Here is a 23,369-nt window from a genome sequence, read left to right on the forward strand (position 1 = left end):
GTCCCGGCTGTTAGCGAGAAAGTGGTTTGACGCCGAGCCGGCGGCGGCGGGTCACGTGAGCGGAAGATGGCGGCCCCGGGTGGCGGCGGGGGCTCCGCGGTGTCGGTGCTGGCCCCGAACGGGCGGCGCCACAAGGTGAAGGTGACGCCGAGCACCGTGCTGCTGCAGGTACGGGGGCGGCGGCGGCGGCGGCGGCGAGGGGCGCGCGCCTGCGGTTGGCTCCCGAGGGCCGCGGGGGCGGGGCCTGCGGGGGCGGGGCCTGCGGCGGCCAATGAACGGCCTCGTGGCGCGGCGGGCCCGCCCCTTTCCGTGCCGGGCTCCCGGCCCCCGGGCTCCGCGGGTCCCTGCGGGGCTGGGGTCGCGCCGGCGGGGGTCGGGGTCCGCGCCTCCGTGCACCCCGCCGAGTCCACTGCCGAGCCCCGAGCTGTGTGCCCGCCCGGGGTCCACTGCGCGTACGGCCTTGGCGCCTGGAGACTATTTGCTGAGTCACTCGCTGCACTTTCTCCGGGGCAGCTGTTGCGTTAGAGACTTCTGGGCCCCGCGGTCCCGGGGCTGCTGCGTCCCGGGAGCGGCCCCCAGGGTGGGGCGGTGGCGGCCGGTGGAGAGGACGGGGAAGCACTGCAGACAACTCTCCCCGTGCGTGGGGACTGGGTCCCAAAGGTGTGTTGGGGCGTCTGTGGCCGTGAGCTGTCCTGTCCTGCAGGCACCGGGGGGGGGGGTGGGGTGGGGGGGTGGGCACGGCGGCCCCAGCGAGGACAGGCCGAGAGCCTGGGAGTTGCAGCGGAGGGTGTGGATCTGTCGGGTGGACAGTCCATTGTGTGGCTTGTACTAGGCCTGGTCTGGCAAAGCCAGTTAGTTCACCAAGAGGTGGACTCTGTGCCTGCCAACCCAGCGACCAGGCCAGGCCACAGTGGCTCACCGTCCTGTCGTCTGACTCCTAGGTTCTGGAGGACACATGCCGGCGGCAGGACTTCAACCCCAGCGAATACGATCTGAAGTGAGTTTGCTAGGATCCAAGTCCGTCCACCCCTCCCCGGCCTGGGGGCTTAAACCAACAAGTGTGTTGTCTCACGGAAACCCCAGGTCGAGGTGTGGCAGGGCCACACTCCCTCCAAGACTCTAGGAGAGGGCCTTATCACTTCCAGCTTCTGGTGGCTTCACTGAGCCTCTATCTCATCCTCACGAGGCCGCCTACCTCTGTGTTGTTTTTTCCTCTTCTGTCTCCTGTAAGACACTTGTCATTGGAATTAGGGCCCACCCAAATCCAGGATGCCCTAATCTCAGGATCCTTAACTCAGTTATATCTGCAAAGTTCTAATTTCCAAGTAAGGTTCCATTTCCAGGTTCTGGGGGTCAGGCTGTGGATGTGTCTTTTTAGGGGTTTCTGCAGATGGTATTTGTGCATTTGGTTGTATAAGTTCCTGTGGGGGCTCTGAGGGCAGGAGGAAGTGGTCATGCAGAAATGGGGAAAAACCTGCACAGTGTGTGCGTGGGGCCTGGCAGTCTCACTGCCTTGGGCTTGCATGCATGGGTCTCTGGGTATCTCTCTAAAGAGTGGGAGGGCTTGGGGAATCCCTGGGTGGCTGAGGGGTTTGGCGCCTGCCTTTGGCTTGGGGCGCTATCCTGGAGTTCCAGGATCGAGTCCCGCTTCGGGCTCCCGACATGGAGCCTGCTTCTCCCTCCTCCTGTGTCTCTGTCTCTCTCTCTCTCTGTGTCATAAAAATAAATAAATAAATCTTTAAAAAGAAAAGAGGGGGAGGGCTTTCAGCAGATTCTTAGGTGGTCTAGAACAGCAGAAGGGTCAGAACCCTGCCACGGTAGGTGTGGGTTTCTGTGCCACCTGAGGAGCGCTTCACCTTAGCAGTGTGTCTTAGTGGTATAGCCGTCTTCACATCGGGGACAAGAGGAGCCCCTGGTTGGGGGAGCCTGCTTTCTTGGGCCCTGCTGCCCCTGAGAACTCAGGGCCGTGCTCCATGCTGCCTGTCCCCGGCTTGCTGTTACAGAGCCTCATGCTCTTTCTGTTCCCCCCAACCTCCCAGAAGCAGGTTAGAACTTTCTAGAGCAGAGTTAGGTACACTCCCCTCAGCCGCCCCTTGGATGTGTCTTTATTTTCTGAGTCTGTACTCGGACCTGTTGCTGCTTTACGCCTGGGCGGGCAGCTCCTTTCCTGCCTCAGAGGGTGACCTGTTTCTGGTTTCTCCCTCTTGCTCTTTGCTCATTTGGTCAACGCTGAGTCCATGCCCACTTTCTCTTTCCATTGGAAGATCCACTGCAGACAGGGACCTGCTGTGCCTCTGCAAGCTTGCAGGCTGCACCTCTGTTCCTGCAGCCTTGGGGGCATTGGCTGGGGGAGTTGCTGCATGGACACAGACATCACTCGGCTAATACCCTGCTCCTAGCTGGGCTGTGTCAGGATCTGCAGGGGAGCCCATGAGCTGTGGCTTGCTTTGCAGGTTTCAGAGGAATGTGCTCGACCTGTCTCTCCAGTGGAGGTTTGCCAATCTGCCCAATAATGCCAAGCTGGAGATGGTGCCTGTCTCCCGGAGCCGCGAGGGGCCCGAGAACATGGTAGGTGGCTCTCAGGGAGGGGCCAGCAGGACTGCTTCTTCTGGCTCTTTGACTCAAGCTGTTTGGACCACAGGAGGCCTCAGCATGCTGAGCAGATGGGATGGTCTGTTGCAGTGGTCAGAGGAGCGTGAGGGTAAATGGAGGGATGTGTCAGGCGAGACCCATGTCCTCACACCTGCACCGCTTTCCAGGGGCAGCTGTGGATTGGAAAGGAACCCTCCGAATTTTTTTTTTTAATTTTTTTTTTAATTTTTTTTTTTTTTTAATGATAGTCACAGAGAGAGAGAGAGAGAAAGGCAGAGACACAGGCAGAGGGAGAAGCAGGCTCCATGTACGGGGAGCCCGACGTGGGATTCGATCCCGGGTCTCCAGGATCGCGCCCTGGGCCAAAGGCAGGCGCCAAACCGCTGCGCCACCCAGGGATCCCTTCCCTCCAAATTTATCGTTGGGGGAAGGTTACTTGTGCTGCGTCTGTCAGCAGCACTTGCTCAGCCTCATGACTCTGGTCGTAGACTCGCTGAGCAATGGGAACCTGCAGAGTCCTGTGGGATGTCGAGCGCAGCCTAGTGTTGGGAGGAGGACATGTGGCCCAGGGGCTCAGGCCTCACCCTAGACTTCACAGGCCTTGCCTGGACCACAGCCCATGTCTTTGACCAAGGCCTGCAGCTGTCCACCAGCTCAGTAACTTGTAGGTTCTAGAGATGGAGTGGACGACCCCACGGTTGTGTGGGTGGGAAGGACTGCAGTGCTGGTTGCCCACTTCTGTGTGTCTCTGTGGGTCCTGCAGATACCTTAGGGAAGGGGGTCTCCATCCCCGTGGAGAGATAAAGAAATAAGGAAGCTCGGTCCTGAGGATGACACCTCTCTGGGGCTCACCAGGAATCAGGCAGCGGGGACTGGCCCAGCACCCCTCTTTTTGTTATGATTGTGGTTCTCAAACTTTCACTCAGAAGGAACCCTGACTTCCCTTGGGGGTTCCTTGAGGCTGCAGGGGGAGATTCTCTTGCACACACATCATCCCTCTCTTGTTACTGGGATTCAGTGCAGATGTGCACTTGACACGGTGTCTTGGCCAGAGCGCAGCATGCCAGGCCGCAGAACCAGCCCCCGGCCTCAACCAGGCGCCCAGTGAGGTGCACGTGGGCGTCGGACACATGCTGGCCTCGAGCTCTGTGCACACGTGCCCTTGTGTGTCTGTCACTTGGCGGAAGGACCAGGAAGGAAGTTCTTTTGGGTCATAGACGTCCTTACTTAGGGCCGTAGTTGTTAACTGTGGAGCTGCAGAAGTTGTTAACTGTGCTCGTCTGTGAAGGAAGCTCAGGAGACGTAGCACGTTCCTAATCTCTGCCCACACGACAGGTGAACCCCAGATACAGCAGCTTACAACACAGGGACAGACAGATGCTTGTGGCCCCCACCTCGGTGGCCATCAGCAGTGTTCGGGAAGCAGCGCTCACCTCTGGAGCCAGCTTCCCAGGAGGTCCCGGGAGCCCCGAAGGCCAGCGCTCTCTCACCTGTGCCCTGAGACTCGGGCCCTGCACAGCGCAGGACAGCTCCTTTTCTCCCTGACTTGGTTTCCTGTGTCTGCCTCCCTCAGGTCCGCATCGCTCTGCAGCTGGATGATGGCTCTCGGTTGCAAGACACCTTCTGTTCGGGCCAGACGCTCTGGGAGCTTCTCAGCCATTTTGCACAGACCAGGTGGGTGTTGGCAAGTTCTGGTGAGGACCGTGGGTCGGTGCGGCTGGCCCAGAGCCACAACGCTGAGGGCTGCTGTGGTCGGAGCCCGTGCCTTTTCAGCTCTGTGATCCTGGTAAGAGGCCTGCTTTGAGCTGAGGAGTCTGCCGGCCGTTGGCTGCCCCCGGCAGGTGCTGGCTGCCAGCAGCTCATCCTTTTTACTGAGTTTTCTGTCATGACAGCGGGGCCTTGTCCTCCTGGAGGGCGAAGCTGTCCTCTGTCGTCATGAGGGGCTTGGTGAGCAGTGAGGGGCACAGGGGCCTCTGGGCTCCTCAGTGGACAAGGGCTTCAGGCGTAGACTTCCTTATCGTGGTAACTGCCACGTTTGAAAAGAAAGTCATAATGGAGTTTTACACATGCCAGGTTCCGTCCGATAATTAACGGTTGGAATCTCATTTCTGAATGTGTCGCAATGGTGATGGTAGCGCTTTACTCTTTGGTCTTCTGCTTTGGCCTGGAAGCGCCCACGGGAGGGTGTGGTGGTCGCTGTGTGGCCCTGGGCTTGCTGCCCGCTGCCTCTGGGCCTCCCCAGGGCGATGTGAGGGTGGCATGCTTGTGGGAGAGGGGACTCTGGGTAGGGCCCTCCGGGTGGCAGGGCCCCGCCATAGGACAGCCCACAGTGGTTGGATGGCGGGGCCCACTGCCCCCCTCGCCCCCGTCCCAGCAGCCGACTTCTTCCCCCTGCCCGGAGTTGTTCTCTTCCCGTTCCTGCTGTGCTGGTCCTACTGGTGACGTGGCTGCGGGGGCTGCTATGCCCTGACCAGCTGGCTCCCTTCTGCTTGCCTGCGCCTGGGCCCTGGCAGCCAGGGCTGCCTCTGCTTCCTCCGTGGGCGCTCCTGGGGAGGACTTGGTGGCCCCCGCCTCGGTGGCCATCAGCAGTGGTGGTACCTGTTGTCTGATCAGGGCCCCCCATCAGCTGGGTGAGGCCAGGCTTCTATTATCCTGATTTTTGGAAGAAGGACAGGACACCTGGAGTTGCTCAGGGCTCCTCAGCGCTCAGGGGCCGTGGGCGTCTGCCTTTTGCTGTTGTGTCTGTCTGTCTTCTCTCCTTCGTCTGGAGCGCTCGGGCCAGGTGGGCTGCAGTGAGCAGCCAGGGCCTCCTGGAGCTCACCGCATGGCGCGGAGCGGATAAGCAGATGTCACAGGGAGGAAGGGCAGCATTTTCTGGGTCACGGGAGGTCTCGGGAGCAGCTGCCCAGGATGTGGGGGGGAGCCTCTGGGCCGTGCCGCAGAAGCAAGGACCAGGGAGTGCAGCGCGTCATGCTTTCCCCTCCCAAAAGGCACCGAAGCCAACACCGAAGGATTTTGTAATGTTAGAGCTCGACCCATGCAGCTGCACCAGGTCGCGGGCAGGTGGGCGATGGCTGGGCAAAGAGCAGGAGGGGAGGGGTCTCTTGCTCCCCCACTGTGTGCAGCTCCGGGTGCCTGCCTGGTTGAGGCTGTGAGTGCTGTTTCCTGAACGGGGATTATGTGGGTGGAGCCCCCAGCAGTGGCCTCCAGAGCACTTGCAGCTCCTGTGGGGTGGGGGGGGGCTGGTTCCTGTGGGAGCAGCCGGGAGGTGGCAGCCGCGGGGACCAGGCAGCCTGGCCGTGGGTCGGGAGGCCCCAGGCCGGGCTGTGGCACTAGATCTCCCGGGTCTGAGGACCCGCCATACCGCTCACGTGGAGTGTCAGCTGGGCTGGGCAGCTCGGCTGGTAGCCCGGGCACCTCGAGGTGGCAGCAGGGCATGTGAGGCCCGGCAGTGCCATCCTCGGAGCTGAGGGTGCGGGTCCCGGCTGTTCTGGCTGAGGCTTGGGACCGAGCACATGGGAACTGGGGACACAGCCAGGAGGCCGAGTGTCAGGACAGGACAGGGACAGACGTGGGCCCCAGGTCCCACCGGGAAGCTGGCTGACCAGGGCCTTCAAAAACTGTAGGAAAAGTGTTTATTCTAGAATTATCTATTTGTCAAAGTATCAGTGGAAGGTAAGGATGGAACAGAGCCACTCCTGGCTGGTGGGGGGGTGGGGGTCACACCTTTACCCCTTGCCCATGCTCTCAGGAAGCTGCTGAGACCGCTCCACCGAAGGGCAGGCAGGGTCCCCCCAGAAGGAGCTGGACGTGGGTGCAGGCCAGGAGTCCCGCCTGGGGGAGCAGAGTGGCAGGGAGGCGGGCCACCTCGCTGTGAGGACGCTCCCTCCAGAGGAGGCAGCAGTAGGTACAAATAAAAACAGAAGGATCAGTGTTGGAAACAAACCCCTGAGAAATCAGAACCCAAGTGGCGAGTCTCTCCCACGGCGACGCTGGACCTGGTCCTTGGTCAGTCGGGCACGAAGCAGGTGAGGACACGGTGGACAGCCCCTTGGGAGGGACGCTGCAGGACCAGGGGAGGGACCGCTCTTGGAGGAAACTGGCTCACACCGGTGCTTTACTCAGCAGCGGGGCACCCACGAATGTGTGGGCGCGGGCTTCCTCGTTGTGCACTGAGCAGTTTCCATCCTCTACGTGTGGCCTGTGAGCATCTGCCAGCTGTCTAGAAGTTTCCTCCCAGCGCCCTGGCCATGGCTGTGTGGATGCGGCCCCCGGCTCCAGGCAGTTGGGGTGCTGCTCCGCTAGCTGCCGCGGGGAGAGCGGGAGCTGGCCACTGTCTGTCGGTCCAGCCCCCAGTGCCCGCTGACCGTGCGCTCCAGGGGGAGGGTGTGGGGCTGGCACGGAGGCCCCGCGCAGAGTTCCTCAAAGGCCCGGCACCCAGCCTTTGCTCCACGGGCATCCACGGGCCGCGCAGCAGGAATCACGAGTGGGAGGGCTGGTGGCATCTTCAGCCCTGGGTCACGGCCCCTGATGAGCTGGTGGGGCGGCCACCGTGGGGACACCGTGGGGTCCGTGTGGGCGTGGCCCCCACAGCCGCTCGTGTGGCAGGCACAGCGGGTGCCCACTCGGCAGCTCTGGAGTCCTGAGTGTGCGTGGGGTGGGGTGAGCGGGGGCTGCCCTTTCTCACTCAGGTTGGGGGGGGCGGAGGGGAGCGCAGCATCCTGGGCCTGCTGTTGGTCGGGGGCGGCCCTGCCCTGCTCCCAGCCTGGTCCTGCTCCCTGGCCACCGGCTGGGCCACGTGGGCCGCACGTGTGGGCCGCGGAGGGGAGTCAGCAGCCACATCAAAACACCAGTCAGAACAGGTGCGATTAATTTTAGGATCATGATCGGCTTGACGCAGGGTGTCCCCAGCGTGATGCTTTGAACACGTGATTGGTAGGGAAACGAGATGTTTTTAGTCCTTTGTTGGGTGGAGGGCTTTGAAATCCGGCGCATCTCCCGCTTGGACGGGCCCCTGTGGCCGCAGCCGCGTGTGTGCTCGGAGCCCGAGGCTGGGAGCCACCAGAGACGGTGGGGGGGGCACCGGGGAGGGGCTCCGGGGTGCTGCCCCAGTGCCCCCGCCACTCTGCTCTCCCCGGCCCCGCGGCCCAGCCCGCCCCGTCTCAGTGCCGTTGTCTCCCTGGTGGGACATGCAGGGCTTCCGTGTCCCTGTGCAGGGCAGGCTGTCTGCGGGTCTCGCTCAGAGCTGTGCGACCCTGGGGCGCCGTGGGCTGCAGAGGGGCTGCGGGTGAGCTTGGGGACCAGCCCACAGTCATGCTGAGGACTGAACCGCCCAGGAGGAGGGGGCTGTGTGGCTGTCTCCAGCCCTGACCCCATCTCTGTGTCGGGGGACGAGTCGCCTGGCCCTTGGGGATGTGGCCCTGCCCGGGGTGGGGGGCTCCTTGTGGCTGCTGAGCTTGAAGTCATGGCTCTGCTGGTCTGGGTTGGGCCCTGCCCGTTGAGCTCTGGCGCAGGGAACGTAGTGGCTTGTGTTGGCAGCGCCTGTGTTTGTGCCGGCCCGTCTTGCTCAGGCCCGAATAGGTGAGGTAAATAGGAGGGTCTCCAGATGCCTGGCTCGCCCCCAGCACGGTGCCCCGCCAGGAGCTGGCCCGGGAGACAACGTCTCACGCCTGTGGGGACAGCACGATTGTGGTGAGTGAGGACGTCTGCACGGCCACCAGCGGCAGCACCTCTGCCCTGCCCGGCCATCCCCACTGGCCTCTGGCCCGACCGAAGAGCAGGTTTGCTAACCTCAGAGGAGCTAGCATCCTCCTGCGGGACTGAGGCCACGTCTGAGGGGCGGGCGGCACCCACGGAAGGCCTGCACGAGGCCCAGCGGCTCTGCCTGGTGTGGCGTGGGAGCAGCCTGGGCACAGGGCTCGTCCTCAGGAGGCCCGTGGCCCTGCTCCCCCGCGAGTCTGGGGACTTCAGTGAGTCTCTGTTGAGGGGGCAGCGGCCAATACCCTGGAACGTCCGGGTCCACTGTTCTTGGAGGGAGAGCTCTGCTCATTGGCCGGGAAGGTCTGGAAGCCATTGCGGCCGCCCCTCCCCTGGCATGTTTACAGCCTCTCCCTCAGATCCACAGGGGAATCTGATCCCTCTGGAGGAGCCGCACATCAAAGCCCGGCTGGCGTTTGATGTCCAGAGGCCTGGAGGGCACAGCGGTGAGCAGGCCTTCCCGGGCACTGTTGTGCTCTCGTGGGGTTGTGATTTGTGAGCCCCGTCGGGGTTTCAGGTGCCCAGAGGAAGGAGCTTGGAGAAAGCCCCCAGGCCTGGCCAGAGGTGCCGAGAGCAGAGGGGACCCCCTGGACGTGGTGGGTGTCGGCAGGCCCTCTGAGTCCCGCTGGTCCTGGAACCCCTTTCTCCTGGTCCTTGGATCTGGGGTGGGTCCTGTTTGCCGGACGTATCTTCCTTGAGAGATTCCTCCACACGTCTTCTGTCTTACGTTCAGTAAGAAGAGCATGTGGGTCTGGCCAGGGGCGTCACTCTAGGAGTTTGGGGTCCTCTTTTCCTGAGGCTGGGGCGGTGCACATGAGGTCACGGCCAGCCCCCTGTATTGCTCGGTTGAGGCTGGCAGCCGGCTCTGGGGTGCAGCTCCATTGTCTGCGTAGGTGTACGGTGGGGACAGGGTGAGCCCCACGGGGGGGCTGTTCACTGAGGGGCCTCCCATATTCCTGTGGGGATATTGGGAGCAAAAGGACTGGCCGGGCGGGGGCGGGGGCGGGGGTGGGGCAGGGGTCGGGCCTTCCATCCTCCACGGTCCGGTTCTGGCTCCGGGTTGGGGGTCTCACCTCTGGGCGGGTGCAAAAACAAAACCTGAGAGTAAAGAGGAGAAAGACCCAGGGGTCTTGAGGTCGGGCCCCGGCAGCCGTGCATTCCGAGTGTCCGTGGGCAGCCGGGGGCCCTGCTGCCGGGTCTTCCTGTCCCAGCCGCGTGTACGTGGGCAGCAGCCTCCCGCCTGGGTGGGCCCCACCCCTTGGTTCGCCCTTCCAGGGTGAGGACGACCAGATAGGCCGCTCCAGGTGTGGTCTCGAGTGGGCGCTTGCAGTGAGCTTCCCGCCGCTTTGCCAGCAGCAGTTCAGGGTTCCGAGGCCTGGACTCGGCCTGCGTCCCGTAACCTCCAGTGTCAGCACAGGGCGGTGGAGCAGGGGTCGGCGTCAGGTGCTACACGGCTGTGCATGGAGCGTGTGTGTCATGTGCGCACCTGCACACCTGCCGTCCCTCAGCCGTCCAGCTGCGCTGCCCGGGGCCCTTTCCTCCCACGGGGTGCGTGGACCAGGGGAGAGGATGTCTGGTCTGGTGCAGGCGATGCGTGGAGAAGAGGGGCGGTGGTATGGCCCTGGGCGACCTGGAGGACATGTTGAGGGGGACACTGGGTCCAGATGATGGAGACATGTCTGTGTGGAGCGTCTGTGGTGTTTCTGGTCTGTGTGCCCTCGTGTCGCCCCGGTGCCCGGCCCGTGTGACAGTGGCTAGGGCGTGCGTCCTGCCCCACGTGCCAACCCCGTGCCCCTCCACAGCCTGTACTTTTACCTCTCGGTGACAGTGGTTCGCGGGGCTGTGGAGGGCCCTCTGTGGGCCAGGCCTCTGCGTCACGGCCCAAGGTCAGGGGGCCCCTGCTGCCCTCCACGCGGCTGGGGCAAGGACTGAGGCCACAGCCCCCAGGGGGACAGGGTGTCTGCCCTCCCGGCCTGGGGCTCTCGGGGACGGCTTCCCACGGGAGCCCAGCTCGGGGGCTGCGGGGCTCCTTCCTGTGGACCCCGGCGTGGACGGTGGCCCGAGGCTTGTCTGGGAGCCCGGGGCCCCGTGGCAGGTGGCTCCTCGCCAGCCGTTGGCCGCTACCCTGCCCGGGCCGCCATCCTGCCTCCCCCCCCCGCCCCCCCCGAGCCGTCTGAGCGTCTGAGGGCAGTGGCAGCGGCCTGTGAGGTGTCCTTCCCCCGCAGGGAGCGCCTGGAGCAGCCGAGCGAGGCCAGCCCGGTCTGTGTGTACATGAGGGACGAGGTAGGTGCCCCCCCCCCCCCGCCCGCCTGGCCCGAGTCACCACGCGGCCCAGCCCCGCTTTCCAATCTGGAAAATTCACTCTCAGGCCCGCCTTCAAAGCAGCGGCCTCTGAAAGCGTGATGTGTTTCATGGAAAAAAGCAGAGCGCCGGCTCGGTTGGCGCTAACCACGGGCCGCCCGGGCTGCTCCCCAAACCTCCTCGACGCCCTGTTTGTTTTCCCAGCGTCTCTCAAAGCCTGAGAGTCACAAAAGTGGTTTAATTTTAATAAATATTTGCTTTGCTCCGTGTTTTGATCTTTTCAAAACCGAGGGCAGCACGGTGCAGGCGTAGCCCGGCACCACGGCCCTGCCTGTCCTCACCCGCCTGCCCGTGACGGGGACCCTCTTGGCACTTGGTCCCCTGGCTCACAGGGGCTTTTTGTTTTGAGTCTGGCCAAGTGCCCTTCCCTGGCCCTGGGTGGCCCCTGTCCCCAAGGGGCCCTGGGAGGAGTCCCGGTGTGGACGGGCCGTGCCCACCTATTTGTCGTGCTAGAGGTGCCCCAGGACGGGGCTGTGAGGGCAGGTCCCCGGGGCCATCAGTGGGAGGGACCTGGTGGGACGGGGCGCCGTGGGGGAGGCAGCTGTGGACCAACCGACAGATGCTGGGGTGCAGGTGGGGTGCGGGAGGCAGGGCCCGGCCTGTGGGGAGCGGTGTCCCCCAGGGGGTGGCTGGGGACCCCCATGGGGCCAGTGGTGCCCATGCTCGGGCCGGGGGACCCAGCCTGCAGTGCCCTCACTGGGGGCGGCCAGTGGGCTCAGCTGCGTGTCCTGTTCCGTCCTCTCAGGTGACCGGCAGAGCCGCCTTGCAGGCCACGACGCTCCAGTCCCTGGGCCTCACCGGGGGCAGCGCCATCATCAGGTGGGGGCCCTGCAGTCCACACGGGGGGAACCGGGTCTGAGGGAACGCACCCCCCCCACTTGGCTGGAGGCTGCTCCTGCCGGGCCCTCAGGGTGCCGGGGTCGGGTGGGCCAGGCGCCGGGGGGTCTCATTTGCTTCCTGGGTCTGCGCCTCAGGTTCTCCATGAAACGATGCAGCTCGGCTGGTGGGCAGGACCCTGGGGTCTCCCGGAGCAAAACCCCAGGAAGCCCGACCCCCTCCCTGTCCGCCGACCAGGCCGCCGGCAGCCCCCTGCTCCCGCTGGATCCAGCTGGGCTCAGCCAGGGTGACGTGAGCCATCACGATGAAGCAGCCACCTCGGGGACCGGCCATGTGGATGCTCAAGCCAAGCCGACCTCGAAGGAGCCCACCCCCGCCCCCTTTGTTCCCTTCTCAGGAGGGGGACAGCGCCTGGGGGGCCCCTCCGGGTCCACCAAGTCTGTGGTGTCGCCTTCAGCCAAGTTGCCTAAGTCCTTCTCCAGCCCCGGAGGCCCCTCCAAGCCCAAGAAGTCGCGGCCGGGCCAGGAACCCCCGCCAGAGCCAGAGCCGGTACGAAGCGGGCTGGGGCGGGGGGTCCTCCCTCCTGGCCAGTGAGCCTGGGGGCGTGGCGGGGTCGATGGGCGCGTGTTCGTCTTCTCTGGGGAGTGGTTTGTGTGCTGCTGTTTCGTGTTAACTTCCCCAAGGCACATTCTAGACGTACAGCACGGTGGGTTTTGACCAAAATGTGTGCCCTGTGGCCGGTGTCCTGGCGTCCTGGCGGAGAGCCGAGTGCTCTGGGCGCAGGCGGTGCCTGGGAGCCGTGGCCCTCTACCCTTGTGCCCGCGCCAGCTGTTGGACCCGAAGGCCGCCCTGGTGTTGCTTGTCCCCGAGCTGGGGTCCCTGCGCTCGTTGGCTGTCTCCTGCTGCTGCTTGGTGGGCGCGGGGGCAGGCCCACTTTCTCCTTTAGTTTGTTCACGTGTGAGGATTTGGGTAGGTTCCTGCCTTGCACCATCCTTGCATTCCAGGGAGCGACCCAGTTTGGGTGACATGGGTCCTCCCGCAGCCTCTCTGTTGGAGTTGATGCTGTAGTTCAGGCTTTGGCGCCAGTAGCTCGGGTAAACCAGCGTGTGGGCGTCGCTGAAGCCACCCACGTGCATCCGGTCCCTTCTGGGGTCCTCCTCTTTACTTCCAGGTCGCACATCTGGGGGTGGAGGGTCAGGGGTGCCTGTGCCCGTGGGGTGGAGAGCGGGGGCAGAGCCTGCATCCTTTCAGGGGCAGATGGCTGGGACTTGCTCCTGCTCTGCGGGTGAGCCACCCTCACTGTGTCCTTGCCGAGTGGATGGGGGGGTGGCATAGGGAAGGGCCGCAGCCAGTCCTGAGTCCCGTGGCCGCCATCCTGGGGAGCCGGTGGGGATGCCCTGGACCCTCAGCTGACGTTTGAGCTGTCTCAGAAACTAATGCGCAGTCCCCATGTTCGTGGTCTTTGTGACCTGGGCCGGGCATCCGTGGCTAAAAGCACACGTGTGTGGTTGGGGTGAGCCCATCCCGAGGGGCTGGCTCCACCTGGGCCTGCTCTTCTGGAACTCCTTGGGTTTGGGGGCTGGACCCTAGGGCCAGGGCTGGCTGTCTTCTCCCCACCGTGGCCTGCGGCTGGTGGGCCGGGGCACCCCCTGGCCCCGGGCAGGCCCTGGCTCTCTAGGTGTCCTGGGAAGCTGCAGACGGCCCTTCGGGCACCTGGGGGGTCTGGCCTGGTGCCCTCCCGGAGGGGGCTGCTCTCTGGCCTCTGTGCATCCCCAGGCTGTGAACCTGGGGCCCCCGAGCGGGAGGAGTCCCGGGGAGGGGCCGCCTGGCCGCCAGCAGCGGGTGCCTTTGATCTGGGCGCCCCAGCAGCTGGTTGATTGTGGAGCGTCCCCCGCCTGCCCGCCCGTCTGCCTCGTGCCTCCTGTCACTAACAGCCCCACACCCAGAGGGCTGGCCGGCCACATGGTGTCTGCTTTGTGTCCCTTTTCAGCCCCGGGGGGGGGGTGGGGGGAGAAGGGAACAAAACGGAACTTTTGGGGGAACTTCAAAGGTGCACTTTGGTAATCAAAAAGAGTTTCCAAGTTTTCCATTAATGTTTTGCCTGTGTGTGGTTTTGGATTTAAATAAAGAGTCAGAAGAGACAGGATAAAATATAGGCAGGTCCTCGGCTGAGAACTGGGATGGTTTACAGACCCGGGCGGCTCTTGCCTTTGATGTCAAAACATTAATTATTAGAAGGTAGTTTTACTGGCCATCAGAGCCGGGCGCAGGGAGAGGCTGGGGCTGCCCAGCGGCCCCTGGCCTGTCCTTTGAAGTCCTTCTGCCTGCCCAGGAGGCCGCCCCGCAGCCCTGTGTGTGGCTGGGCCGCGATCCCAGCAGGCGCCCCCCACCTCCCAGCCGGTATGGGGGGCTCTGATCAAAGGCCCTGGTGCCCTGGGCAGGGCGGGCAGCTGGCGGCAGCCTCCCCTGCCTTCCCCTCACCCAGCAGCACTGGGTCTCCTCCCTCAGACACCGACCTGGGCCGTCCTTGGTGCCGTCGACCTCCGTCTCGGGGCAGGTGTCAGCCTGGCTGCTGGCCGTCCCTGCTCCCTGGTTTGTGGGCAGGTTTAGAGCACGTGGGGCTGGAGGAGCCCGGCCAGGGCCTGAGGGTCAGAGCAGACCTCGAGCAGTGCCCTCTGCTCCTACCTCTTGGCCCGGGCACCCCCCTAGCACCCTCCTGCGAGCACGCCCCACTGTCCCCCATGTGTGGGCCCAGGGCATGGTTGGAACTTGCCCTTGTTCCACGCGGCCACTGTTTGTGGCAGCCCTCAGGCTCTAGCAGCCGCAGAGGCAGAGAGGTTGTGGCTCCGAAGGTCCTGGCCACGTGGTGCGGCAGGTGCCCTCTACCCGCCTCTGCTGCAGCTGAGTGTGGGGGAGAGACACCCAGTGCACACAGCACAGTGGACAGTGGGCAGGGTGGCCCGGCCCCCAGGGCTGGCCAGGCAGGGCCAGGCGGCCCGTGTAGGTGGAGGGCCCCCCCGGGACTGTTCCCACAGGGTGGGGGCCTCTGCTCTGTGGCTGCGGAGCTCACGCTGTGTGGCCTCCCCGGGGTCCTCGGGGGCAGCGGCCCGGCCTGTGCACGAGGAGGCCCCACGCCTCGCCTGGCATCTCCTCCACGGTGACACACGTGTGGTCACGCCATCGATACGTGGGAGCCTGAGCTTCACTGCTGGTGCTCAGCCTCCCGGTTGTGCTGTTCCCTCCGCTCGGGAGGGGCCGCAGGCCGGGGTGAGGTGTCCTGCGCGGCCCTCTTGGCAGTCCCCCTGGGCCCGGGCTGGCCTCGCCCTCTGGCTCCGGCGGTGGCAGGCGGAGGGCGCCGGCTCTGTGAGTAACTCGGGAGGTTTGGCCCGCGGCCCTCACGTACTGATTCATTTAAGCTCCAAGCCTCAAGGGGAAACGCTTCACATTCCCTCTGACCAAAGACCATTGTCAGAGGACAGTCTGGGCTGGGACTGGGGGAGAAAAACAAGGGCCCTCACAGGAAAGCTGGAAAATCTGGGGTTGAGGTCACCCCCAAATCGTTTTTACATTTTTTCTCTGTGTGTCATCACGTCCCGGAAAATTACTGTCAAGAAAATGAACTCTCAGCAGCGGTGAGGCCACTTCCGACAGGAGGGGACCCGTGTGCCCAGTGGACGCTAGGCCACTCGCAAGGCCGCTGCCAGAGGGTGTGGGCCCAGCGCCCGGCCCGCCCGGCCCTCCACGTGGGGTGCTGACCTTTGCCCTCAGTCGCCCCGAGCCTGGCATGGGGCCAAGGGTGGGCAAGGCCCCGGGCCGTCCTGGCGAAGGAGGGCGCCTCCCGCAGGCCGGCCCCAGCGGGTGCTCGGTGGCTGCGGGCCTGCTCAGCCTCTGCAGCTCGGGCCCCCCGCAGACGCGCTCTTGGCCTCTCCTGTGCCCCCCTGGGCCCCTGGCCAGCGTTACCCACCTTGCAGGCAGCGTTACAGCCGTCGAGCTGTCCTGCTCTGTGCCCACGTGTCCTCCGTCCTGCCAGAACTGTCCCTCATGGTGGCCACCACGTGTACTCCTCTTCCTGAGGGTGTCATGCTGGAGCCGTGTGCTCTCCATCCAGAAAGCTCTCCGGGAATCCGCGTAGGATGGGAGTGTGTGGCGTGACCGCTGGACCAGGAACGCCGGGGGGCAGGGGGGGAGCTTGTTGGCTCAGGGTCGGGCATGAGCAGGGCCAGGGCTCAGCCCAGCTCCCCCTGCCCACAGCCTCCTCCTCTGCTGGGGACATGCTGTCCCGGGGAAGGCCGACTGGGGCTGTGCCGGTTTCTCCAGTGTCCAGCACTAGCTCGGGCCTCCGTGTGGCCTCGCGGGGCAGGGCCTGCCTGGGCCTCGACGGCGGGAGGTCTGGCCCCGCACTCTGCCGGCTGCTCTTGCCCGGCATCCTGGCTCCCGCGGGACGGACAGGAGGGCGTGAGGTGCGGGAGGAGAGAAGGAAGCAGGGCAGATCCCAAACCAGGAAGGGTCTGGTTGGTTTTGTTTTCTGACCGAGAGTCGTGGCCCCTGAGCAGTGTGGCGCGGGGGGCGGGTGTCCCCGGGGTCCCCCGTCCTGGAAGGGGCCTGGGGCGCGGGCACCACGGGCTGCGCCCAGGAGGACTGCGAGGACCCAGTGGGCAGGACTCCCTGGGACTGGCTTCGCCGGGCAGGTGTGTTGGGCGCCGCGGACGCCGTGCCGCCGGGTCGCCGGTTCTGCGGGCGAGTGTGCACTGGGTCTGCCCCGGGAGAGGCCGCGGAGGCACCTGGCAGCCTGCGGGCTTCGTGCCTGAGTGCCCGGGGCCTGGCACGCGTGTACACGGCGGTTCCCGGCTTGGGCGCACCCGCGTCCTGCCCTTGCCCCCCCCGCAGCCCGCCCCGGGCGCCCAGGCCAGCCCTTGGCCCTTCTGGAATGCAGGCGCCGTGGCTGTGGGGGGCAGCCTGGCGCCTGGCATCTTGTTAAAAAAAGCTCTGGCGTAGACGCCCGCAGTAGTGCAGGATCCTGTGGCTTCGAAGGGGCAGCCCCCAGGGGCCTCGGCCAGCCCCCGACGGGCCCTGCTGCCCTGGCTTAGCCGGCCCTCCGTGGCCGCTCCGCCCCGCAGCCCAGGTCCGAGGGCCTCCTGATGGGAGCCCGCCTCCCTGCCTGGGCAGCCGGGCACGCGCCGGCCCGGGGTGGACGGCCACGGCCCGGGGTGCGGCTGCGGAGTCGGCCGTGCGGGCACAGCGGGTGTGCGGAGCAGCCGGGGCTCGTCCCCAGGGTGGCCCGCCCTCCAGAGCCTGCCGGGCCCTCGCCTGCTACGGAGAGGACGTGGCGGCCTCCCGGCGGGACCTGCACACCCCGGCAGGCCCGTCCCCACGGCAGCCTTGGCGCAGAGAGGTAACCCACCCCCACACTCGGGAGACTCACAGGGGCGCTTACCCCCCCCCCCCCCCCGAGGCACCTCGAGCCAAGCACGCCCTGCCCTGCCTCCCGTTTCCTTTGTTTTCGCTGCCAATTAGGAGTGATGCTGTTGCTTCCTGTGTCCTCCTCGGGGGTGAGAGGGTGGGCTGGGCTACTCCCCTATGGAGGGGAGGTGGGGGCAGCCGGGCCGTGGGGCCAATGGCTGGCAGGTTTTTGCCAGACCTGTAATTTGGGGGCTGTCGGTTCCCCTGCTCTCCTGGGATCCCCGATGTGGCCCTGACCAGGATGCTGCTCCCCGAGTTTGCTCTCTTTGGGGGAGCCTGATATCGGGGTCTCTTGTCAAGACAGGGAGCGAGCAGGGAGCTGTGGGCACGGCCGGCCCTGCCGCACTGTCGCTCCACCCACTCACCAGGCCCCCCACTGCGAGGGTGCCTGCGGGGCCTGGCCGCGGCGGACGGGATGGCCAGTGAGCGTCAGGCCCCAGGGTCCGTGTGGCCACCCCAGCCGTGAGGCCTGGGCGCACCAGCCCCACAGGCAGGAGCTGGGCCCTGGGGTCCCGCGTCAGCCGAGCCCTCTGCCCACCCAGCCAGTGGATCGGGACCCCGTGGTGTGCCACCCGGACCTGGAAGAGCTGCTCCAGGCTTGGCCCGCGGAGCTGCCGGACGAGTTCTTTGAAGTGACCGTGGATGATGTGAGAAGACGATTGGCCCAGCTCAAGAGTGAGCGGTGGGTGTGCCCCGGCCCCATCGGTGCTGCCCTGCTCCCACGGCCCCCGTAGCAGGTCTGAGGGTACAGGGGTTCAGGCAGGGTGTCCCCGGTCCCATCTGGCCCCGAGGGGGAGCAGCCCATGGAGCCCGTGTGGGCGTGAGGGGCCCCCACTCGGCCTGGCCAGGGAGACCCCAGACCTCACGCCCCACCCACACCCCTGCAGGAAGCGCCTGGAAGAAGCGCCCTTAGTGACCAAGGCTTTCAGAGAGGCTCAGATGAGGGAGAAGCTGGAGCGCTACCCCAAGGTAGGAGCGCGGCTGGGGACGCATCTGGGCCGCGGCCTCCTGGGCTCCTGCCGCAGACACGGGCCCTGCCGGCAGCAAACACAGCCCCGGGGCCGCCGGCCTGGTCGCGCTTCACACGAGGCCTCACGGGGCCTGCCTAGCCATGGGTCGTGGCCAATCAGCCTCATTTTGTGTCGAAAGCAGACACTGATACATTTTCACAAACGTGCACGGTGGTTGCCTGACGGGCCCTCGTGTGCGGCGAGCCGAGGCTGCAGCCCTGGCCGGGAGCGTGCCAGTCGCCCGGGCCCAGGTGGTTGCTGGCCCTTCTGCTGCCCCAGCCCTGGGTGCGGCTCCTGGGCGTCCAGGGTCTAGGGCCCAGCCGGACGGGGCTGGCTGTTCTGCTGACGTTGCCTCGTTCCGGCGCAGGTGGTCCTGAGGGTCCTGTTCCCTGACCGCTACATCCTGCAGGGCTTCTTCCGCCCTAACGAGACTGGTAAGCGGCCCTGCCTGGGCGTCTGGGGTGGGCGGGGGGCCCTCTGAGCCCCTCTGGGCTTCTTTTTTCCAGGGCGTGAGACTGTGGCTGCCTGGCCTTTGGGGGACGTGGGTGTTACCAGTTGCTGCTGCCCGTGTGGGGCAGGCCGTGAGCTTGCAGTTTTGGGGGTGTGGGCACGGCGCTGAGGGCTGGCCTGGTGCCGAGCACCCCTGTGCCCCCCCTGTTCAGATGAAACAGGAGAAGCCAGAGCAGGGGTGGGCCCAGCCCCCCCAGGAGGGGTCTCTGGGTTGGGGCTGCAGTTCACCTAGAAGGAAGGTGCCTGTGCTGCCAATCCTGAGTGGGGTCCTTGGCGACCTGTCCCCAGGCCATGAGTGCAGTAGGTGGGCCCTGAGGTCCCTGGGGTGCTGCTGTGGCCTCCCCAGGGCGGAGCTCAGGATTGGGTGGTGGGCAGAGGTGAGGAGAGGGACGCCCCGGCAGGCCGAGCACCTCGGGACTCTGGGACAAACTCGCTTGGGTTCCTCCCCCCGGGCCTCAATTTGGCTTGAGGGTGGGGGTGCCCAGCTGCCTGGGGTGGCCCCTGGCCGCAGGTCTTGGGGAGTCTGCAGTGTGGAACCCAGGTCTGAGTTAGGGGCCTGTGCCCATCCCATGGAGCCTCTCTGCTTTCCCTGTACTTCTCCAGTGGGGGACTTGCGGGACTTTGTGAGGAGCCACCTGGGGAATCCTGAGCTGCCTTTCTACCTGTGTGAGTTCTCCTGGGCCCCCTGGACACCTGCGGGTGGCCTTTGGTGACCCCTGACCCCTCCCAACTGGGGCTCGAAGCAGCCTTGCCCTAGAAATGACGTTGCAGGGCTGTTGGTCCTGCCGGGGGTCCCGACTGTGTGAGCCTCACTGGTGGCAGAGGGCGAGGCAGATGATCAGGGGCTCGGGAGGGGAGCTTGGTTCATGCCCTTCCAGCGCCTCTGCACCCTCTGCTTCCAGCCTGCCTCCCCTCTCCCGGGTGTCTGGGCTGCGCGGAGAACGTGTGAGGCCGGGGCCCCCTTGCTGCCCCTAAGCCCCCCGCCAGGGCTCTCATAGTGGCAGAGGTGGGCAGGGGGCCGTGAGCTGGGGTGGGGGGCAAGGTGCTCCGTGGCCCAGACAGCTGTCTCTTTGCAGTCATCACTCCTCCCAAAACTGTCCTGGATGACCACACGCTGACCCTCTTTCAGGTACTGCCCTGGGGCGGTGGGGGGCTGGGGGTTGGGGGTGCAGGTGCGGCCGCTGGCTCGAGGAGGAGCACCCTGGCAGCTCTACGGGAAGATCTGACGCCTCAGAGAAGGGGTATGGGGGGAGCACCTCTGCGGCTTTCCAGCCTCCAGTTCCTGCCCCCGCGGGGTGGGGCCTGCCTTGGTGGCCGCCCTGGGGTCTGGGTGACGGGCCAAGCAGGCAGGGCTGTGGGGGCCCCGAAGATGAAGGGCGGAGGCGTCACCTGCAGGTGGCGGCTGGCTGGCTGCGGGCCCCTGAGGGGTGGCCTCGGCTGCGGGGGCGGCTGCTGGCCTGCTCCCCTGCTGCTTCCCCTGCACCCCGAGGCCTCTGTGGGGAATGTGCGCTCCCCAAGAGCTGGGTCTGCTTCCGCTGCCGCTCCCTGTGGCCCCCCAGCTCCTGCAGGTGAGGGGGGAGCAGGGTTGGGGTGCCCTGCCCTGCCCTGGGGGCCTGCCTTCCAGAGGAGGAAGAACGTCCTGTTCCTCTGCCCCGGAGGGTAGCCTGGGGCCTCCCCAGCCCTGCGGCCTAATGGTTTCCTCTTCAAAGTCTTTTCAGATATTTTAATTAGTAACAGAGGCTGCCCTTGTTAAATGGCTGGCAGGCCTCGAGGTCTGAGCTGGGGCAGGGGGCTGCGTGCTGCCTGCGGCTGCCCCGCTGGGAGGGGACACGGGGCAAGGCCCACAGGGACTGGGAGTTTAGCAAGGAAAGAGGCCAGGACGGCGGGGGCAGGGTGCTGCCCCCCAGCTCCCTGCCCGGCCTGGGAGCCCCAGGGGCACTGGGCCTCTTCCTCCCTCCCGGGCAGCCTGTTGATAAACATTGAAGTTAGGAGATGCCCAGGGTGGGGGGACCGGCGCGGCCCACTTCCCGGTGACACTGTGCCCCCGCCCCAGCAGCTGTCTCCTTTCATCTGTCAGCTGGAGCCGCGGGGCCTCGGCACGGGGTGGCCGCCCCGCCCGCCGCGATCAGAGCGCTGGCAGCGCCCGGGGAAGGAAGCCTTCCGCCCCGTGTGGGTGCGCGGGCGTGGGCGTGGGCGCGGAAGCCGCCGCTTTCATGTCCCTGGCAAGGCCGTGCTCTGGCCGCCGGCTGCCCCGGAGGCTGCCCACCGGGGGCCGCGCTCAGCCCAGGGAGTGTCGGGCTGGGGAGCTGGGGTGGGTGCGTGCTGGCGAAGGTGGGGCCCGGGCCAAGGTGAGGGGGGATGAGGGGGTGCAGTTGGTGGGCGCGGGCGCCCCTGGTGCCCGTCGCGTGGGCTCAAGTGCCAGTGCTGTCCTGGGCCCAGGGGACCCCCGCCCGCTGCGCAGGGAGGGTCCGGCGTGTGCCTGAGCGGAGGGGTAGCGTTCCTGGTGGTCGTGGCCGCCTGTGCTGTCCACTCACCCCTCACCTGGTTGGAGCCCCAAAGATGCCAGCGGGCGAGGGTGGACTGCTGGTGGGGGGCTGGGTTCAAGGGCCCTGCAGCACGCCTTTGAGGCTTGAGGCCCTGCAGCCCCTAGACCGCCCTGCCAGGCGGGTGTGGGCAAAGTCCCACGAACTGGAACATTCTCATATACGCAGCGCTGAGAGGGGCCGTGGTGCCCGGAGGGTCGGCCAAGCCGGGGCTCCCGGGGGTTGGGGCAGCACCATCCCTGTGTCCCCATCCTGCTCCCCATCTTCTAGTGCCTCCAGGACCCTGCACGCCCCGCAGGCCATCCCCGCAGGAGGCTTTGATGGCCTGTGTCAGGATGGGGCGAGGGCTTTTCGGATCTGCCCCGGCCTCAGCCTAGGCCTCTGCCTCCGCCCTCCACTGAGCCACTCCTCAGGTGCTGAGGCAGGCCCAGTGGACTCTGGGGCCCCCTGCCTGCAGCCCTGATGCTGCACCTCCACTTAGCCCCTGCTGGGTCTGCGCGCCCCCCTCCCCGGCCTGTGAGGGGCCCCGAGACCCACCCTGACCCACACCTTAGTGGGAGCCCTGCCCGCTCCCCCCTCCCCCCGCAACTACCCCTGCGGGGCTCCCGCTGCAGCGCCCTCCCTGGTCCTAGTTTTCCCTACCAGGTCTCTGCCCAGAGCCGCGTGGGGCGGGGGGACTGGAACTCTGGTGTGGGCGTTCGGGGTCTGGCTGACCTGGGTGGCCCCTCCCTGCGCAGGACTCTCAGGGCACCGTGGTCGGTGGCGAGAGTCCCCGCTGTGAGCAGGTCTGCGTGCCCCCCACTGCCGCAGACCCCTGTTGGCTGTTCTTTGAGGAACACCGCCCCTTCTTGCTCCCCAGATCTCCCGCTCCCTGTGCTGTGTCCATCTTTGTCCCTGCCCTGTTGGCCCCTTGCAGTCTCTGCGGTGGGGGGGGGGGGGGGGGGCCGGAGCTTCCAGGCAGGTTCCCCAGGGAGCCAGGCCGGTGGGAGAAGAGGTCAGTAGAAATGCCAGAGTGCTCGCTCTAGGACCCAGTGCTCAGGGGCTCCTGGAGGGACTCCTGGGTCTCACCGCGCCCCAGCTTGCACCAGGGCTGGTGGGAGGGGGAGCTAGTAGAGCAGGGCTGGGCAGTGGCCCCTCTCAGCGGAGCCCTGGTCCTGGGGAGTGCACGTAGCTGCACGTGCAGCCTGCAAGAGGCCACCACAAACGTGGGCTGCAGCCCCCCCACCTGTCCCCTGAGCTGCCTCCTTTTCTCCCACAGGCAAATCTCTTCCCTGCTGCCCTTGTGCATCTTGGAGCTGAGGAACCGACAGGTGAGTGGGGGCCCCTCCCCTTGCCCAGTGCAGCTGGCCAGCCCCGGGCCCCGAGCATCCTGGCTTGTCGTATGCCCTGGAATAAGGGACATGTGGACATGTGGGAGGGAGGTCTGTGCCCAGACAGCCCCCCGCCCGGGCCGCTCCCCTCCCAGGGCCCAGCAGCTGTGGCCTGACAGTGGGCTGGGTGTCCGCAGGCCTCTTCCTAGCGCCGAGGCTGCTGGAACACACGGTTTCCCCGTCTGCGGCTGACGTGCTGGTGGCCAGGTGAGTGCCTGCGCTGTGAAGGGGGAGCCCCTGCCGTGGCGCGTCGGCCGTTCTGCACTCTGGCCTTCTGTCCACAGGTGCATGTCCAGGGTTGCTGGGACCTCACCCCCAATGCCGGCCCGTGACCCTGCACCCCTTGACTTGGAGCCAGCGGCTGAGGCAGAGGCAGTGCGGCTCCCTGAACCCAGCCCTGGGTCGGCCCAGCCGGTCAGAAGGGACCTTGGCAAGGTGCCCAAGTGGCTGAAGCTGCCAGGTACCGTAGCAGGGCGCGGCGGAGGGAAGGGGCTGCTGACCCAGGGCCCCGTGGTCATCCTGGTGTTCCCGTTGCAGCCGGCAAGAGGTGAGGGCCGCCAGCCTGGACGCACCATCTGCCGCCACAGGACCCCCCCGCCACCCCGAGCAGGAATAAAGGTGTGAGCTGCTCTCCCGCCCCCGCCGTTGTCCTTTCTACAGCAAAGGGCCCCACTGTCCCCTGGGCCCATGGGTCCTGCCGCTGGCCTGCACGTGTCGGCCCAGGTCTCATGCTTGTGGACAAAAGCACATGGGTCTTACTGTGAGCCACGACTTTACCTAACTGACCCCAGGAATCACCCCTCCTGCGAGAACCCACGTGTGGGAAAGGCCCCAGGTGAGCAGGGCCACCCTAACCCAGGGCACCGGACAGGAGGGACAGGGAAGGCAGGCTGCTGCCCCCTCTGAGCACTTTTCGGCCTCGGGGCACG

At 66.0% G+C, this 23,369-nt stretch overlaps 1 protein-coding gene across 5 annotated transcripts; it reads left to right on the forward strand.

Moving 5' to 3' along the window:
- On the forward strand, positions 1–23,075 carry ASPSCR1 (ASPSCR1 tether for SLC2A4, UBX domain containing). 5 transcript variants are annotated; one of them, XM_077854661.1, is made up of 16 exons: positions 5–168; positions 942–997; positions 2,454–2,568; positions 4,166–4,266; positions 10,575–10,632; positions 11,456–11,529; positions 11,685–12,096; positions 17,550–17,689; positions 17,895–17,976; positions 18,385–18,451; positions 19,131–19,193; positions 19,604–19,656; positions 22,329–22,380; positions 22,578–22,647; positions 22,725–22,900; positions 22,978–23,075. In XM_077854661.1, the coding sequence occupies exons 1-16, from the start codon at positions 67–69 to the stop codon at positions 22,989–22,991; spliced, it is 1,635 nt and encodes a 544-aa protein (XP_077710787.1). In that variant the 5' UTR covers positions 5–66; the 3' UTR covers positions 22,992–23,075. The 5 variants fall into 5 exon arrangements, with proteins under 5 accessions (XP_077710788.1, XP_077710787.1, XP_077710791.1 ...); XM_077854663.1 differs by lacking the exon at positions 5–168 and adding an exon at positions 301–660; XM_077854662.1 differs by lacking the exon at positions 19,131–19,193 and having other exon boundaries at positions 1–168.
- The last annotated feature ends 294 nt before the right edge of the window (positions 23,076–23,369 follow it).

This window comes from Canis aureus, chromosome 16 (genome assembly GCF_053574225.1).
Source record: "Canis aureus isolate CA01 chromosome 16, VMU_Caureus_v.1.0, whole genome shotgun sequence".
NCBI lineage: Eukaryota > Metazoa > Chordata > Mammalia > Carnivora > Canidae > Canis > Canis aureus.

Bases quoted from the DNA above. Each gene is read 5' to 3' on its own strand.
- ASPSCR1 (XM_077854661.1), top strand. From the start codon at position 67: ATGGCGGCCCCGGGTGGCGGCGGGGGCTCCGCGGTGTCGGTGCTGGCC. The intron at 10,633-11,455 runs GTAGGTGCCCCC...CCGTCCTCTCAG, and splicing joins GTGTGTACATGAGGGACGAG to GTGACCGGCAGAGCCGCCTT. The intron at 22,648-22,724 runs GTGAGTGCCTGC...TTCTGTCCACAG, and splicing joins GCTGACGTGCTGGTGGCCAG to GTGCATGTCCAGGGTTGCTG.